Raw genomic sequence first — 17,093 nt, forward strand, 5'->3', positions numbered from 1 at the left:
TCAGTACATACCAGATGCATCTCCAGCATCCCGCCTCTACCTGTGCAAAAAGGCCCTTTTTCCAACTCTCCTTCCACCACTCAACCGTTCTTTACCTCTATCACTCAGAGTAGATATAACACTTCTGAGCCCCTTAACAAACTGTCTGAACGTCCATCTTACACTCAGGTACAAAACCACCCACACATCAAATCCAAAATACTGTTTTTACCCCAGCATGAGACTGAAACAGTTTCTCTCAGCTACACAACGAACCCCCTCAGCCTCTCAATGCTTCAGGTGGACCAACAGGCCGCGACTTCCTCCTTCCTACAAGGAGAACAGAGCAACCCCTCACTCTGTCTGCTCGGGAATGAAGGGGGGAAAAATACCAACAGGAAAGAAGGAAAAGAGCAACAGACATGTGCAGAGATGACGAAGAAGCGTGTAGAGGCTGAGGATGTAGATGTTCATCTTTCTTTTTTGGAGCTGCCACAAGCAAAGACCCGCTGCTCCACCACCTCTGACACCAGGACAGCTATCAATCACACGGATCGAAGAAAAGACACTCATGGAACAGTCCGGCACTCTGAGGACATTCATTCATCCAGCTCGCGCACTCTAATCCCAAATGTTGCCGCACAAATGCCAACAGAGCATGCACACAACATGCGCAGCCAACCTGACTCCTCCACCTCAGCACCACAGTCAGAGAGGGTCTTGGACCAGTGTCACATGGTACATTCAAACCCCTCAAGCGATTTAAACAATGCAATCCAACCAATTCTAGAAAGTACGAGCAGTAAGCTAAGTACACCCACAATCCATCCGTCTACCCTGAAGGGCTTGAATCATGCACTGTAAGTAACACAATTCTCACAATTTCGTTTTTATTTTATGAAGGATATTGATGATGTACTTCACACGTCTTAATCCTACATATGGCTCAGACCTCTTTGGTGACAGTATTTGTAATGCTGCATTACTCACAATCTAGAGATGATTTGTTTGAATAAAACATCTCCTCTCTAATCCAACTCCAGGTGTCGTGTTGTCCAGGCCCACTGGGAGCAGCTGGAAGAGATGGAGGCTTTATGCCATAAAGAGGGGACACTTCTGTTCCAACAACCTGATATGGTCCGAATAAATCCAACCCTCAATAGCTTTTTCCTAAACTGCACATTTAACAGTAACTACTCATTTTTTAAATCCTCACTCTTCTTCTCTTTGTCTTACAGGCATTCGGGGAATATGTCAACAAGCTAGAGGAGATCATGGAGAAAAAGGCTCTGTGTGTTCATAGCATGAGAGCCCAGCTGCAGCCATATCTGATGCTCAGTCAGTCTAACCAAGCACACAATCTATGAGGAGATACAAATATTCATATTATCTGATGTAACTAAGTTAAAAAGTAAGAATCTTTATATTTATAAGTAAAGCCTGTACACTGAAGGGGTGCTGGTAGTGCAGGACTATCATGGTGTTTACAACTGCACAATATGTTTTTTACTGACAAGACTAAATCCAGTGAGTTAAATACATTATCAGTGTTTTTTATTTCATATCTTGTGTGTGTGCATGTTTTTTGTGTGTGTTTGGTAATTTTTTTCCTTTTTGGATGTGAGGTTATTATTTCCCTCTTCCCCTGGGCTCTTTACATGATGATTCATATACATATAGTATTTAATAGAATCTTTGCATATTTGCTACTTGAAATCATAATTTGTTACGTTCATCTTTTGAGGGATATCTGTCACACTACTGTGGATACTTGAATGACTGCTATTTTGAAATGTAGTTGTTTTGACAACAGCTATTTATTTACTGTATATGCTACAACTTCTAAAGGGCGGTACTTTTTCAAGTCCAGTCTTGGTCCACTGTTGTCCACTGATTTCTGACAGCTTTGATCATGTCTGTGTTTTGTTTTTTGATTTTGTTTAACTTGATCAAGGCTTTGAGTTTTCCTGGTTTTGTGTCTTAATTCGTGCTGCACATCACCACAACCCTCTGCCTGGACAAAGACTGGATCTCTGAAGCAGTGACACACTTAACCAAAGATACACAACTAACATCTTTCTTACCTGCAAACTTGAGCTCTGGTTGTCTGCTGAGCTGTTACCTTGAAAGGTTGCTGTTTTTTGAGTGCTACATTTGCTGTCTACAGGTAAAAGATTGTGATACTTGTAAAGCAAATATACGGTAGGTGTATTTTCAGTTTACAATAGGGTATTTGAGAGTGCTTGCTTTTTGAAGGGTTTAAGATTGAATTAAATATTAAATGAAGTTATTTATGGCTTAGATGATGTGCTCTGTGTTGTTTATTTCTGACAGTATTTGAAAATTATTTTATGAAAACATTTAATGATTTTTATCTAATTACTATTTGCCTTGGAAAAATGCCATCCTTTTAATATGAAAATATGTAAACCCCATAGAGAGCATAGATGAGAGTGAATTCAAATTGAATAGAAGAAACGCCCCAGTATTACACCACCATCATAGAAAAAGAAAGAAAATAATCTGCAACATTTAATTCAGATCCAATTTTAGGAGATAAATCTGCACAAAATTCATCTGAAAATTCTTAAACGTAGTCAACAAAAAAATATTTTTGGGGTTACGTTATTCGCAATCATTCTTGTGACAATAACGATGTAAACTGTATTGTTGTGCCCAGCTTGTTGGAGAGCACAACAAAGAAGGGAGGTCCACACAACAACCATTTAAATAAAAAATGATTTATTGAAGTCAACTCAAACTTAAGCAAAGCATAGTATGTTTCATAGTATGATCAGTAGTGAGGTGTGTGTTGGATGATGTGTAACTGCAGGTGTGAGTTTACATAAACTATCCGTAACCATAGCCAACTAAACACAAGCAAAACAGAACCAACCCTAAAAACCAAGTCAAGCCTGAAGGACTCCAGTCTTTCAGAAGGGAGGGAGAGAGAGACATCTTGAAACTGCCAGCTTATATAGACTCCCAGCAGGTGAGACAGATTCCAGCTAGGCAACCAGGGCCTCTGAAAGAAACACAGGCAGGGCAGAACCAGGACTATCCTATGGCCAGAAGCCATCACAGTAAGCACAAACCGATACTTCAACTTTACAAAACACACCTGTGGTGCAGCAATGCAAACTGAAAAATAGCTTCAGGTGGTAGCCTTCATAATGAGGCATTCAAATGTTGGTCAAGCTCAAATTTAATTTATAAATTCCTGTATCAATTTTTTAACTCAAGAATATCTTCACGATGGTCTCAACTGAGCCGACAATAGGTAAACATCGCGATTTGTAAACACTGGAACAAATGCTGTATGTTCAGTACTATGTTTGGAAATGTGTTCTGCAAGATGCTCTTCTGCTCAGGGGCGATACGTTCTGATTAAAAACACAATGTGCAGCAACATGCAGGTGCACTTTTATCTTTCTACAGCAAGTGTGCCTTGGTTTATTTTTTCAAATTGTATGTATTTTAATTCCTGTGGATTGTAAATTGGGTAAACTGTATTTATAAACTAAACTGAACTAGAAACTACACCAAACTGAACTAAACTAAAGACTAAACTGAACTAAAGTAAACTTAACACTAAACTGAACTAAAGTAAAGCAAAATAAAATAATATTAAATAAAATAAAATAAATTGTATAATAACTGAGCTCGTGCATTGCTGGCGAACACTGAAGCGCGCTCCCAGACGTGAACGCGGACGTCGTGTCGAGGCTAGAGACTGTTTGTCGGGGCACGTCGCGGAACCACGTGACCAACTCGCGGCTTCAGATTGGTGGTGTCAGGCTCTGAACATTGAACAACGGCGCGGTGGGTCACGTGACATCATCTGCTGCTGCTGGCTGTGCGAAGCGTGTTAGCAGGTAAAGAAAAGACAAAAAAACGCGCAGTAATATTCGTTTAAAGCCGATTGAACGGTCGATGTGTTCCATCGTATGATTTGTAAAAAGTTTTGGGAAACAAACGTGTCGTTCCTTAGCCACTGTCCGCGCGGTTCGGTGGTAAGCTAACTAACTAACTCGGTAGCTAACCACTGCATCCGGACTGTCGCTGCATTGTACGCGGACGGCTCGTTCACATGCCGGGTCAGTTAGCATGCAGCGCTTATCGGTCGTAGCGTGGACGGGCCACGCTTTTTCTTCGACAGCATTTAGCTCCCATGTTCTCATTATACGGGCATAACGCTTAAACATTCGACAGCGTACGCTCGAAATGCTCACACGACGCGTGATTTCTTACTTTTTCGCAGTAGTTATGTTAGCATGCTAATGACGTCGGCTATACCTGCCATTTCTCTTTCGGTTCACACAAAAGGGTACATGTCCTCACTCGGCACATTTGTTGTTTTTGCTCATATCTCGATGGGCCTGAATTGACAATAGTCACACGAGCGGTCAAGTTGACCAACTGTGCGGCCACACTGCACATATCTGCCCCGTGGGCTGTAGCTTTCCAAAGGGTGGACTCGCACACGAAACAAAGACTAGCTGGTAGCTATGCTAAAGCTAAAGGGAGCTACATGACCTAACGCTGGTGTGAACGTTAGCCAACACGGCTCATGTTTCCGTCGAGCTTCTCGCGACGTTAACCAATTTGAAAATGGGATTAAAATCACCGCCCACATTATAACACAACCGGGGGGGAATTTTCATCAATGTCTACAATCGACGTAAACAGTTCTGGTTGTGTATTGTTTTTCCTCCCTGTCGGTCAACGCATCATTGTCGGACAATACTAACGATCACAGCCAGTGGACCTCATGTGTTTTCCCCTTGCTGTCAACTTGCCAGCTTGTATTATACTTAGCTAACCACCAGCTTAGTTTATGTAATATAATATAACCCATGGTATGCGTATGCTTTCGATTCCTCTTTACACGGTGTAACCTGGCTTAAAGTGTCCTTTTGTGTTGACGTATTACTTCAATCAAACGCCAAATGGCGTCTCCCGTCGACATCGATCAAGAATAGTTATGATTAATAGACTACCTATAACAGAGGCTGGTTCGTACTCTTGGTGTTTTTGTTCGGGAGACTGAGGGAGGGATTGTAAGTTGACACCAGGACAGTCCCCTCTTGGCTTGGCTAAATTTAACCTGGGAGGTGGGGGCGACAGATGGGGTTATAGTCTTACATGGAGAGCCTTGGTCTGCTTATATTCAGTATACTGTACCGGGGTGGACATTTATTCAATATTATATAGTACTAAGACTTGTGATGCAATTTAACAACTTCACACCTGGTTGGTGTTTGACTTTGTCTCTCCTCTCCTCCAGATTTTTCTATTTTGTACATACATTGTTTTGTATATACTGTATATGATGACTTCACTGGTCAGCACTCAAGCCCGGGGAACTCGGGATAGAACGCTGCCCAGCACCACACAAACAACACAACCACAAAAACAGATACAGGTGGGTTTTCACCATTGTATAGAGTTTCATAAAAAAAATTATAATTTCAAATTGCCTTAATAGATTTCACATTTATAGAATATTTAGACGACTGCATCCTTCATCACAAAATTAACCTGTTGCATTGTTTCTTCCTGAACTCTGTTTATCAGGCCACAGCTGAACAGATTCGTTTAGCCCAAGTGATCTATGACAAAAATGATACTGACTTTGAAGACAAGGTCAAACAGGTAATTAGTTTGTGCGCATGCATATTTAGACAAACCCTCTCCTGAATCATCTGCTTATTGTCCTGCAATTATTGGACAATGTGACTTTATTAAAACTTACAATGCACTTTCTTGTTTTGACTGCTTACAGCTGATTGAGGTGACTGGGAAGACTCAAGATGAGTGCATAGTTGCCCTCCACGATAGCAACGAAGATGTAAACAAAGCCATCAATCACCTGCTAGAGAACAACCCTGACCCAGTAAGAATTCATATACTAATGCACAGGCTAATAGACCATGAAATTATTTCAGAAAATATATATCACGATATAGGTGTAATAGTCAGCATTTTGTTGTTAACCTTTGTCAGAACTCCTGGGAGACTGTGGGGAAGAAGCGGAGTCTTGGCAAAGAAGGAGGAATCTCTGAGATAAAGGAGAGCAGAGAGAGGAAAGGAGGAGAAAGGGATGCCAGTCGTGGACGTGGAGGTTCCAATAGGAGGGGCAGAGGAATTAGCAGAGGGCGTGAAGGTAAATGGGTCCATAGCCGCATTAGTCCAATCAAATGGACAGAGAACCTGTATTGTGTAGATGTTTCCCCCGTCTGTCCATTTGAATGCTGTTTGCTGCATCCTTGATTTGTGTTAATTTGATTTTCCAAATCAATTAAACACAATCCGGAAGTCTTTTTCTCAGTCAATTGTTACCAATATATACATTATAAATGTTTCTTAATTCCCAGGTCGTATAGAGGAGAATGGGTTTGAGGTGGCTCCTGGAGAGAGAGGGGGTGATGCAGGACGCAGGGGACGAGGCAGAGGTGAGCAACTAGTTGAGAATGAACACCTCAGCCTTATCGTTATCTTACATGCTTGGTTAACTACTCTACACTGTTTTCGCAAGCCTTTCTATATATTTGGGTAAATTCCTTCATTGTTTGCTGTCTGAGATGTTATTGTGCATGTATTGGTGATGGAGCTAGCAACATCTATTTATGTCTGCAGGCATTTAGAATATTGCCGCAATCAACATGTGTGGAATGTGCGTAGTCCCTGCAGCTGCTTGAGTGTGTGTGGTGTAGGGATGTAGTCAGTAGATAACTGGATAAAAGAGTGTTGAAATACGGTCAAGGACTGAATGTTACTTTTCAGTAAATATATTTCGGACAGCGTCTGAGTTAGATGCCTTCTTCCAAAACATTTAATGAGTAGTGGAGGCTGAATGGGTCCAGTCAGCAGAGGTCATTTCATTGTGTTGTATTTTTCTCCTCAGGGGTAGGGGTTTGTGGAAGAGGAAGAGCAGCTGGTGGCAACAGGTTCTCCACCCAAGGAATGGGGTAAGATTGTGTGTGTGAAGTTTAAATTATGCCTGAAGTATGTTGAGGAGATGGTGATGTTGATTACAAGCACATATCTTAAAAACAAATGTGTAGAAAAACAGTTTCTGAATCTCCTCCTTAAAAAAACATTTGCAACTAGATTCCCCGTTTCATGTTGTCAATAGCAACAACAAACGCACTATATACTCTATCTCCTGTTTGCTCACCCTTCTCTCCGTGTCTTTGCACTTTTCCCACTTTCCTCTCAACTTCTTTCAGAATCTTCAATCCTGCAGACTACTCGGCTAACTCCGCAGCTCGTCAGGAGACATGGGAAGGGGACGGAAACGATTCCGCTGAAGGACCTGGTAGGGAAAATAACAATAGAAAATATCTTGTTGTGATACCATTTCCTGCTTTTATTTTAAAATTACAAGTAAGCTAAAAAAGTTTCCTAAAAAATACGAGCGTTCTAGCAGAAATTTGCAAATATATCTACACAATGTATTCAAGGGGTTGATAGGTTGTATGTCATGATCATGCAGTTTTGAACAATAGTTTGTTTCTTTCTACAGCATAATGTCTGAACTGCTTTTCTTTTTTTAGGAGCATCGGTAGGGAACACGGAAGAATGGAATTTAGAAGACTGGAATGAGGATGTAAGTCATTATTTTTTTGATCTGAAAGAAACTTTCTTTTACTTGTTTCTTTCAATCTACACTGGCCTGCACATTGTCTATTATAACTGGCTTCTGACTTAAAACATATTCATTTCCATTTGTAAATAGCCAGTTGTTAATGTGGCGTTACTGCAATCTAATAAAATGTGTTTGTACATCCTGTGGGTACTTACAGTTGTCTGAGACCAAAGTATTTACTGCCTCGACTGCTCCAGGAAACCCCATCACACCTGGACACAAGTAAGATGATCCACCTGAAGTCCGGTCAACTTATAACACTGCAAACAAGCTTTATTTTGTAGAACAACATTTTATTCAATCTCTGCATTTATCTTATACTTCCTGTTCTTATCACCTCCTTCTACTTAGTATGGACCTGGCTAGCCTTTTGTCTAAGGCTGGAGTGGCTGTAGGAGCCTCCATGGACTCTGACTTGGGGGCGATAGTTGATGGACCCTCAGCTGAAGATTTGGGCCAAAGCCTGGTGTTTACCAATTCCCACCACAATGGACGCACTGCAACACACAGCTATGCACATGCCACCGCCAACAGCTACGCCGCAGCTGCTAGCACCACCTATGCACACGCTGCGCTGGTACGGACAGCCACACGTTACACTTGTGCAAGCACTTGGATATTTCATGTCATACACATTGAGATAAGGAATCGGTGTATTCATTACTTGTTTTTCTTTTCCTCCTCTCAGTCCTCAGTCCTGGGTTCTGGCTTTGGCCCTCTGAGTGCACCTAAGCCAACCTCTTCGCCTGACATCAGGACATCAGAACAGATCAACGGGCCTCGGCTTGGTCAGAGAGCCAGTCAAACTCTAACAAACACCACCAGCAGCAGCAGTAATGTTTCCAAAGATGCAGGGCTACCTCCAATGCAATGTCCTTCTCCGGCCTCTTTTCCCCCATTAGACATCAAGGCTCAAAGAGTAGATCATGGCCCTCTGGCTGCCCATCACAGTAAGTTTTATATCAGTAAATCCAACACCAATTTTTTTTAAAGTCATGCCAACCAAATCTTAAATGTTAACAACAATGCAAAAGCTACATGGTAAAGTATTTTTCCATTTACCCTCAATCTCTTCAGTGGAGATGAAGCAACAACCAGAGCCGTCAGCAGTGCTCAGCCAGCTGGTACAGAGGCAACAACAGTCCACCATCCACCCCACCACAGAATCTCTGGGCCTGTCTCAGTCACGTGCCCCACAGGTCCCCACACCACCAGGTAGGACTTCAGACTGGTTTATTGCTATTATTTTATTGTGATTTTTTAAAAAAATTTTTATTATATAATATTTTATGCTATTGAAGGTTTGAAAGTCTGCATAGTATATTACATGATTTTAATAGATGGTGCTGCATAACCTACTAAGCTGACACATAATGCTCGTATGCCTTGTTTTTCTGGGCTTTAACCACATGAAAAGACGATTGAGCTAACAGCGAAAAGATAATGGCTACAGAGCTGATAACAAATACTAGATTTTGGCACAATTACGATAAAGAAGGCAGTGCCTTCTTTAATGAATTAGTGTGGAGACGTTACCCATATCTGGGCTGTAAGATTATGGCAGTATCACTGTCTTCATTATATCTTGCTTTGACAATTACTTTGATTCTTGGTCTATGCATTTACCTGGTACCATGAATGTGCCTGACACTCTTAATCTCCTTCAGGTCATGATTCCTTCGTCCCTACTTTAAGAGATGGCGCTTCTCCAGGAGTCAAGCTGCCATGCATGGAGCCTCCCATCACAGAACCCCCTCAGCGGCAGCTCAGGACACAGAGACGCAGAGTACCTCCCCCCTCAAAGGTAAGATATTATATCTGGGCCATTTATTCATGCAAATTGACAAAACAATAGTGCGTGTAAGACATTAAAAACAAAAGTAGTTTCCTAAAGCTGTAAACTCCACTCTGTGACTTTACCTCTCAAAATCAGAGATAATAACCTATTATTAAACAGATATACAGCTCTTTTTCGGTATATCCATATCAAAAGAAACTAGTTGTGAGTAGTTTTGACAAGCAAACTATCTTGGGTAACTTTTGACAAACTTTCTGAATTGAACAAATTAACAACTTCACATAATTTGTACATGCATTTAAAATTGCCAGTGTAATATATTTGGCCTGTTCTTCCTATTTCTGTCTTTTTCCACCCCAGATTCCGTCTTCAGCAGTGGAGATGCCAGGCTCAGCAGATATGACTGGTCTGAATTTTCAGTTCGGAGCTCTCGACTTCGGGTCTGAGGCAGGTAGTGGAGCAGCAGACATGACACAGGTGGAGTTGCCCAGGGAACAAGCCCCCACTCAGGCCCTAGCTCCTGCAGCAACATCGCCCATGTCTGTCCCTTCTGCTGTTCCCACACAGCAGCCACAGAGCAGCCTGTTCTCTAAGCCAGGGTCTATGAGGTGTGTATGAGTTGGTGTTTAAGGGGCTGGCTTGTCTTGTGTGCAGTTTCTCATTTGTAATTTTGTATGCATGTTGTTTTTAATACATTTGGCAAAAAGCAGAATATTGATTTGCAATGGAGACCAAATTTGTAATGGAGACCAAATTTGTGAATTGGCAAAAATTATATAAAGAATTGCTTGGTTCATATTCTCTTTATATTTGTTTGTCTTTAATCCTCTGTCTGTCTCTTGTTTTGTGAACAGCGAACACATGAGCGGTTTACCCAGCTTACCCTCAGATCCCAGCTTCCCCTCACCATCTTTGGGCTTACCCAGTGCCACGCCCTCACCATCCATGGGTCTTCCCAGTGCAACCGCTCCACCATCTTCTGCAGCCCCTACCCCAGTCAGCCGAGTGGAGAGCAGTGGCCAAAGGTCCCTGCCACCTCATCTTGGCTTCCCACAAAGCAAAGATATCCCATCATCTGTTGGTGGACCTCTCACAGTGAGGAAAACACTTTGTCTTTATGCATAATGGTCTTAAATAGAATTTAAAAACTGTCTGTATACTGGCTGACAAAAAGCTGAAGTTTACAACTAAGTCTGTAAATATTTCCTCCCTTCTTAGAACGGCTACAGTGGGATGAAGACACAGAGCACCCATGACAGTAAGTACTCTCATTTATCAGTTCTAGAGAACTATACTGGAGTGGCCCATACAATCTAATATAAGAAGTATTGATTGATAAATGCATCTGGTAGGATGTAGAGTCATCTCGGTGTAAATGCATGAGGTTTGATAAAGACCCGGACATACTAATAGCCTTTTTTTAAAAACATTTTTCTATATTTATTCTTGTATTACTCATCAGTTTATAACATCAATCAGAACCTTCACAAAATGTATCTAATTTGTTTTCAAACCAGCGACTACATCATCGTCTAGAATAGCAAAAACGGAGTCTCCTGTTATGACGAGTGACAGCGGCCCCAGTCACCACATCCCGTCCCCTGCAGTGACACCTTCGCATTCGGCGCCCATCCCCTCGCTCAGCAGGTGGGATGATTCAGACACACCATATACTATATTGTACACATATTCTTTTATCCTGTTTCCTTGTTTTTCTGTGGAGATAATGATGGTTACAAGCACATATCTTAATCTTATAATGTGGACATATCACTGACTGAATCTCCTATGCTCTCTGGGTGATATGCCTTTGTGGCCTCTTCACATTTAATCAGGCTGATCAAAATCTCTTTACTCTGTTTCTAGTCACATGACCAACACCCACTCATCTGGATTGGCCCTCGCCACAAGTTCCTCCCTGACAGTAAGTCTCTACACACACACACACACACACACACACCTGCCGAATGTGATTCCTCTGACGCCTTGAGGGAATTTCTCCAAACTGGGTGCAAATATTGTAGTTAAGGATGAATTAATTCGACTTTGGTGGTCATGGTCACCGTGACCACACAAAACACATCTTTGGCCTTAAATCAAGACATCAAACACTTGCAGCAATAACTTTTTTAATTAAAGTCTTCACTATTATTTTTTTGTTTTGTCTGTCTGTTCGTACATCATATTTTTTAATGGGATGTCTTGGGAACCCTTGCAGGGAATTTCATTACATCTCGCTCAAACATCCACTTGGACTTGCCTCGACCTTCAAAACAGTTTCTGATTCTCCTATCACACCATATTTTCTCTCATTCTGCATCAACAGATGTGTAATGAGGAGAGCATCAGCAGCGGTGTCAACCTTCATGCCTTCTCCTCTGCATCCAGCCAAATTATCAATCCCAGTCTATCAGCCGCCATGGCTGTCAGCAACTCCACCACCAATGGTCTTCACCTATCTGGAGCACCAGGACTAACTCCTAATGGCACAAACGCCATACTCTCAGCTGCAAACAGCCGCACAGCTGCACTGCTCAATGCCGCTTCTGGTTGGTTCAAGTCTTCAGATGAATTAAATATTAGTTATTGTCTTAATTAAAACTAATCAAACCCTATCAACATCAAAAGAAAACTAACTAGAAATGGCATATTTCTCACTGCACTCCGTCTTTCCTCCCCTTTCTTCCTCAGGTAAAGCTCCACCAAATTTGGCCCAAGGAGTGCCACCTCTCCTGGCTAACCAGTACATCATGGGCCCTGGAGGCTTGCTACCTGCTTACCCGGTAACTATACACGTTCCATATCATATTTTGACCTGTTCCTAAATTGTTAGTCCACTGGGTTTTGTCCAAGAGATAACGGTTGTATCACTAAATCGAGATGGGTGTTGATTGGAATTGGAAGAATGATGAAAGTGAGTTCACGATTAACTCCATAATGCTTATCAGTCTGGATGGTGATGGTCTTTTTGTAGATTCCGATCACATGTCAAACAAGTTAATGCTCAGGAGATCCGACAATGGAATGTGCAGTCAACAATGAGACTCCAACATGTTATGAAATAATCACCTGTTCTTCCCTCTGTCTCCTTCAACAGCAGATCTATGGATACGAGGATTTGCAAATGCTGCAATCTCGCCTTCCCATGGTGAGTCTGTTGTAGAGTTTAATCTTTAAAGTCCTCTGCTGCATATTACTTAGCTTCTAGTATTTTTTTTAATTACCAGTTGGCTTTCAAATCCTTTTCCTTGTATATAACAGGCAGTCAAATGGGGGAGCACGGTCATTGCCATTTTAATTATTGGTCCTTCTTTATCTACCTAGGACTATTATGGTGTAACATTCCCTGGTACTGCGGCTGCTATGCCTGGAAGAGATGGCCTTGCCAATAACCCATATTCTGGTAAATCAAATTTTATATTGAATTGTAGTTGTATCTTGTGATCTTGCATTATGTTTTAAAATGGGCTGCTAATCCAACCTGACACTGCACAATTGACACAATTACAAAAATTCTTAAGAAAACTAAATAGACATCTGGTCACAGCTTTTGTACAGCAGTCATTTGAGCATAGTAATGTGATTTATGACTCCATGGAAGTGTTGACCTTTTTCTTGTACTTAAATGGCTTAATGTTTGATGATGACAATGGATTTTTAAGGTGTATTTTCTATAATTTCTTATCGAGGTGAGGCAACAAAGTTTGGTAGGAATGACTCCTCATCTCCAGCTCCACCAACCAGCCTGTCTACAGGTGGGGTGCAGTCGCAGCCGCAGCAGGCACAGCAGGGAGGAACACAGGGCCAGGGTGCAGGACAGAGCCAGGGTCAACAGGCACAGAATCAGGCCTTCCTAAACCCCCCTCTGCCGCCCGGCTATGGATACACTGGTAAGGAAAACCCAATTTATAATTGACGATGAGGCCATTGGCCAAACTTCATATATGGGTTACTCATCAATGCACCTAACACCTAAATTAAAGTTGAACAAGTTCTCTGTCAGCTGTTTTTTTTTCTTGTTTTGAAAACTTTCAATTTAAAAGTAAACTAAGCAAAATGTTTTCACATAACCAGTGATTGAGACACACGGTCAGTCAGTTTAGGTTAGACTGTATTATTGTACTTTTTAAAAATCATTTAAAGAACAATTGCACAGCTTTCCGTTTTCTTGACAAGCTGCATTATTTCTCTAATTGCCCACAGGTCTGCCATACTATGCTGGTATGCCTGGGGTTCCCTCAGCCTTCCAGTATGGCCCCACCGTCTTTGTGCCTCCTTCTTCGGCAAAACAACCTGCAATGGGTCTGGCCAACCCCTCCAATCAGTATCACCAACAGCATCAGCCCAATTACGGACAGCACGCATATGGCGCAGGTGAGACAAGGATTCAACAAGAGGGCTGTGTCTGACACTGCTCTGATTTATTTTATTTTTTATTTATGGACAACTAACAGTACATTTTCTTCAGAGTTGAGAAAATATGAAGGTTATATGAAGCAGCTGTAATTCAGCTATTTAATTGATTGCATTGGACGGCACCTGTGCGTTACTGTTTAAACTATGACTGTCACAGGTTCATCTCACATTATTGCCACCAAACAAACTATAATATTACCAGTCACTTGATAGAGATGGCTTGATCAAGTAATGGTGGGTTATGTAGCAAGCTACTTCTGTCAATGTGTTGGGGTGCTCAAAAGCATCAGTTTAGGAAGAGACAGAATTGAGTGTACAGAAATTAGGTGTGTAGAAGGAGGCATATTAGAAATCCATCTTCCAACCCTTCATACATGCACATGAAATGCTGCATGCGTGTGTGGAGTTGGGCCTGTGTGTTTTTTGCTTGTGCTGCATGCGTAGCTCAAACCCCCTGCTGAAGTTGGACACGGCTCAATATAGACACAGCTGCCATTTTAGTCAGGTTACCTTACTGCCTCTCTCCTATGCCCCCATCTCTTCTCTTCTCCTCCCATCCTCTTTGCTCTTCTTCTCTTCATCTCATCTGTTCCCCGTCTTTCACTCGCTTCCCCCTCCCTCTCTGCTCGTTCTGCCTCCTCCTCTGTACTCTTCCTCCTCCACCTCCTTCAGCCTTTGATGACCTGTCTCAAGCCCACCCTGGGGAGTACAGTAAGGGAGGGTACGGAGGCTCTGCCCAGTCACAGGCCAAGTCAGCGGGCAGCGGCCCAGGGAAAGGTACACACACAACACATGCGCGCACAATTTAACACGCACAAAGCTGGTGGCAGTTTCCTGTAGGGAAAAATGGATGTACTCACAATTGCAGATGATTCCCCTTTCAAGAGTGTTTTAGAGAAGTGTGTGTATATGCATGCGTGTGTGACTGCATATTTATGTGCAAATAAATGGAATCATGCCAAAGGTTGGGAAAAAACAAGAGAAACATGCCTCAGTATTCCCTCACATAATATGCTTCTTCCTACTGGCTGGCCCCCTCCTACTAACAGTGGAAATGAACATTCAGTGCCTGATATTCAGCAGTGAAGTGACCTATTTCTTCTTCTTCCCCCTTAACCCCCTTGATTTTCCTCTATCATTTTCTTATTTCCCCTCTTTGCTTTCCTTCCTTCCCTCCTGATTTCCAATCTTTGTCTTTATCTCCTCCCCCCTCCCTCTCTTCATTCTCCTCTCAGCACCAGGACTGTCAGGATCAGGTAACAGTGGAGGAGTGCCGGATATGGGAGGTTCAATCTACAGCAAAACACAGGTGAGACACTTGCTGTATGGTTTTAGTACGAGGGATTTATGCTTCTGCTTGTAAGTCTTTATCATACCTGAATGATCTATTCTTCTTTATTTTACTAAAAAAATATAAGGTTTCTTGATCTGGCCATTTGTCCTGACCAACTTCAATATTTATTTGAAAGCATTTGAAAGTCATTCTGTTATTTAAACCCACTGTAAATGCATGCACTCGATTTATTCTCGTGTCTCCTCTGGGTTCTCTGAAGTCATTTGACAAGCAGGGCTTCCACACGGGGACACCACCTCCCTTCAGCCTACCCTCAGCACTTGGGGGAACAGGACCCCTGAACCCGGGGGGTGCTCCTGGTTATGCCCCTGCTCCCTTCCTGCACATCCTGCCACCGCACCAACAGCAGCACTCCCAGCTGCTGCACCATCACCTCACACAGGAGGGACAGGTAAACCCAAGTTTCTATTGATACATCACATCCTAAGACAGGGTCTCACAAAATAGGTGTGCATCAATATATTACACTTTCAATACACCTGTTGGGTAGTTTATTGATCTTAAACGTGATTGATGAAATTTATTTATTTGTTCTCTGTAGGGTGGTCCTGGACAGCGCAATCAGTCCAGCAGCATGCAGCAGAAAACCCAAGGCAGCAAGTCCAACTACGGCAGCTCCCCCTATTGGGCCAACTGAGGAATGCTCCCCATCCCCCGCCCCCTTCCCCAAAAGGCTGTGTGTGTATGTGTGTGCGATTGTGCGTGCGTGTCTAAAGCTAAAATGAAAAAAGGCAAATCGCAGACACACTACCCTCACAATGAGCAACCTTGGGCCTCTTTGCCCTGCTCCCCCCACCTCCACAAGTCCTCATAAGTCTTTTGGGTTCTCTCTTTATCCCCTTTTCAAAATTGGTTGTACATGTAAGATATTTATGTATGTATTTATATATATATACTGTATATGTAATAGTAGAACATGAAATGTGGCATTTTATTTTTGAAGGACTTTTTGTTTACTTTTTTCAAAACTGCAGGAAAAGATGTTACATTAAGGCAGAATGAGATGATTAAGAGGATTACGGTGATGGTGAGATAACGATTGAAGAAGATTAACAATAAAAAAAACTTCCTGGAAGAAACCATAAAAAGGAAAAGGAGAGAGCTACAGCACTGATTGCATATGAGGACATTTCAGAAGGGGGTGGGGTTTATAATAACTAACTGCATCTGTCTCTTTTTTTTTATATATAACTTCTTGAATGACCGGTTCATCCCCCAAACTACATTTTGTAGCTTCCTGTCCTAAACCCTCCCTCTCCCTTGTTCTGGAGGGTGGTCTGCTCCTTGTGTCTACACCTCCCCTTTAAAGACAGACCTGTTCATCTAAATTTTATATTTTAATTTAATTTTAACCCTCATTTCCTGTGAAATAAAAGTTCTGAGCAGTTGGAACAGTGGCTTGTCTTTTTGTATGTGTACTTGCGTACAGGTTTTATCCTTGGATGTTTAAACTCAAGTTTTCTGACTTAAGTTCATTTTCACAGCAAATGATTACAGAAACTTTGCAAAGTCTGTCCAATATATGAGGGAAGCGGCTCAAAAGTTTCACATTTATTCAATTAACAGTAAAACAATACACCCTTGCAACATAGAGCAAGAAGTAAGTGATATTTTAACTGACCGTGTTAAACAAATTTCTTGATAAATGTATTTAAATGGCACCTTTCAAAACAGTTAAAAAAAGAAGTGAATCAATAGTAAACTGTTAGAAAAATCCACAGTATGTGGCTGTAAAAACTGGTATTCCAAACAGTTACACATTCAGACAGTTAAGTTGCATTGCCATTGGTTAACTGCTTGTGAAGCTATCTGATAGTTATGACCTGTTGCTTCAAATGGATGGTAACAGCCTGAATTGTTTGAATCTGAACCTTTATAAGTCAACTGATGGGACA

General features: G+C 41.9%; 1 protein-coding gene and 1 non-coding gene across 4 annotated transcripts; both read left to right on the plus strand.

Annotated features, from left to right (window-relative positions):
• Positions 1-3,743: 3,743 nt before the first annotated feature.
• Positions 3,744-16,590, plus strand: LOC128438328 (ubiquitin-associated protein 2). Of its 3 annotated transcripts, none has more exons than XM_053420856.1 (29): positions 3,744-3,854; positions 5,267-5,404; positions 5,557-5,634; positions 5,765-5,875; positions 5,986-6,145; positions 6,357-6,434; positions 6,887-6,950; positions 7,212-7,300; positions 7,539-7,591; positions 7,788-7,852; positions 7,982-8,207; positions 8,319-8,580; positions 8,708-8,845; positions 9,298-9,434; positions 9,789-10,036; positions 10,283-10,523; positions 10,647-10,686; positions 10,946-11,075; positions 11,295-11,352; positions 11,755-11,977; positions 12,120-12,211; positions 12,526-12,576; positions 12,753-12,831; positions 13,118-13,318; positions 13,632-13,802; positions 14,517-14,621; positions 15,080-15,153; positions 15,398-15,589; positions 15,740-16,590. In XM_053420856.1, the coding sequence occupies exons 2-29, from the start codon at positions 5,309-5,311 to the stop codon at positions 15,833-15,835; spliced, it is 3,558 nt and encodes a 1,185-aa protein (XP_053276831.1). In that variant the 5' UTR covers positions 3,744-3,854; positions 5,267-5,308; the 3' UTR covers positions 15,836-16,590. The 3 variants fall into 3 exon arrangements, with proteins under 3 accessions (XP_053276831.1, XP_053276833.1, XP_053276832.1); XM_053420857.1 differs by lacking the exon at positions 3,744-3,854 and adding an exon at positions 4,026-4,076; XM_053420858.1 differs by lacking the exon at positions 14,517-14,621.
• Positions 6,992-7,072, plus strand: LOC128439079 (small nucleolar RNA SNORD121A). The gene has a single exon (XR_008338425.1). It is a non-coding gene; the product is annotated as a small nucleolar RNA SNORD121A (small nucleolar RNA).
• Positions 16,591-17,093: the final 503 nt, after the last annotated feature.

The sequence above is a fragment of the Pleuronectes platessa genome, chromosome 4 (assembly GCF_947347685.1).
Source record: "Pleuronectes platessa chromosome 4, fPlePla1.1, whole genome shotgun sequence".
In the NCBI taxonomy this organism is placed as follows: Eukaryota; Metazoa; Chordata; class Actinopteri; order Pleuronectiformes; family Pleuronectidae; genus Pleuronectes; species Pleuronectes platessa.

Excerpts from the sequence above, each read along its gene's own strand:
- LOC128438328 (XM_053420856.1), top strand. The coding sequence starts at position 5,309 with ATGATGACTTCACTGGTCAGCACTCAAGCCCGGGGAACTCGGGATAGA. Across the intron at positions 5,876-5,985 it reads TAGAGAACAACCCTGACCCA|AACTCCTGGGAGACTGTGGG; the intron begins GTAAGAATTCAT and ends AACCTTTGTCAG. Across the intron at positions 11,353-11,754 it reads CCACAAGTTCCTCCCTGACA|ATGTGTAATGAGGAGAGCAT; the intron begins GTAAGTCTCTAC and ends CTGCATCAACAG.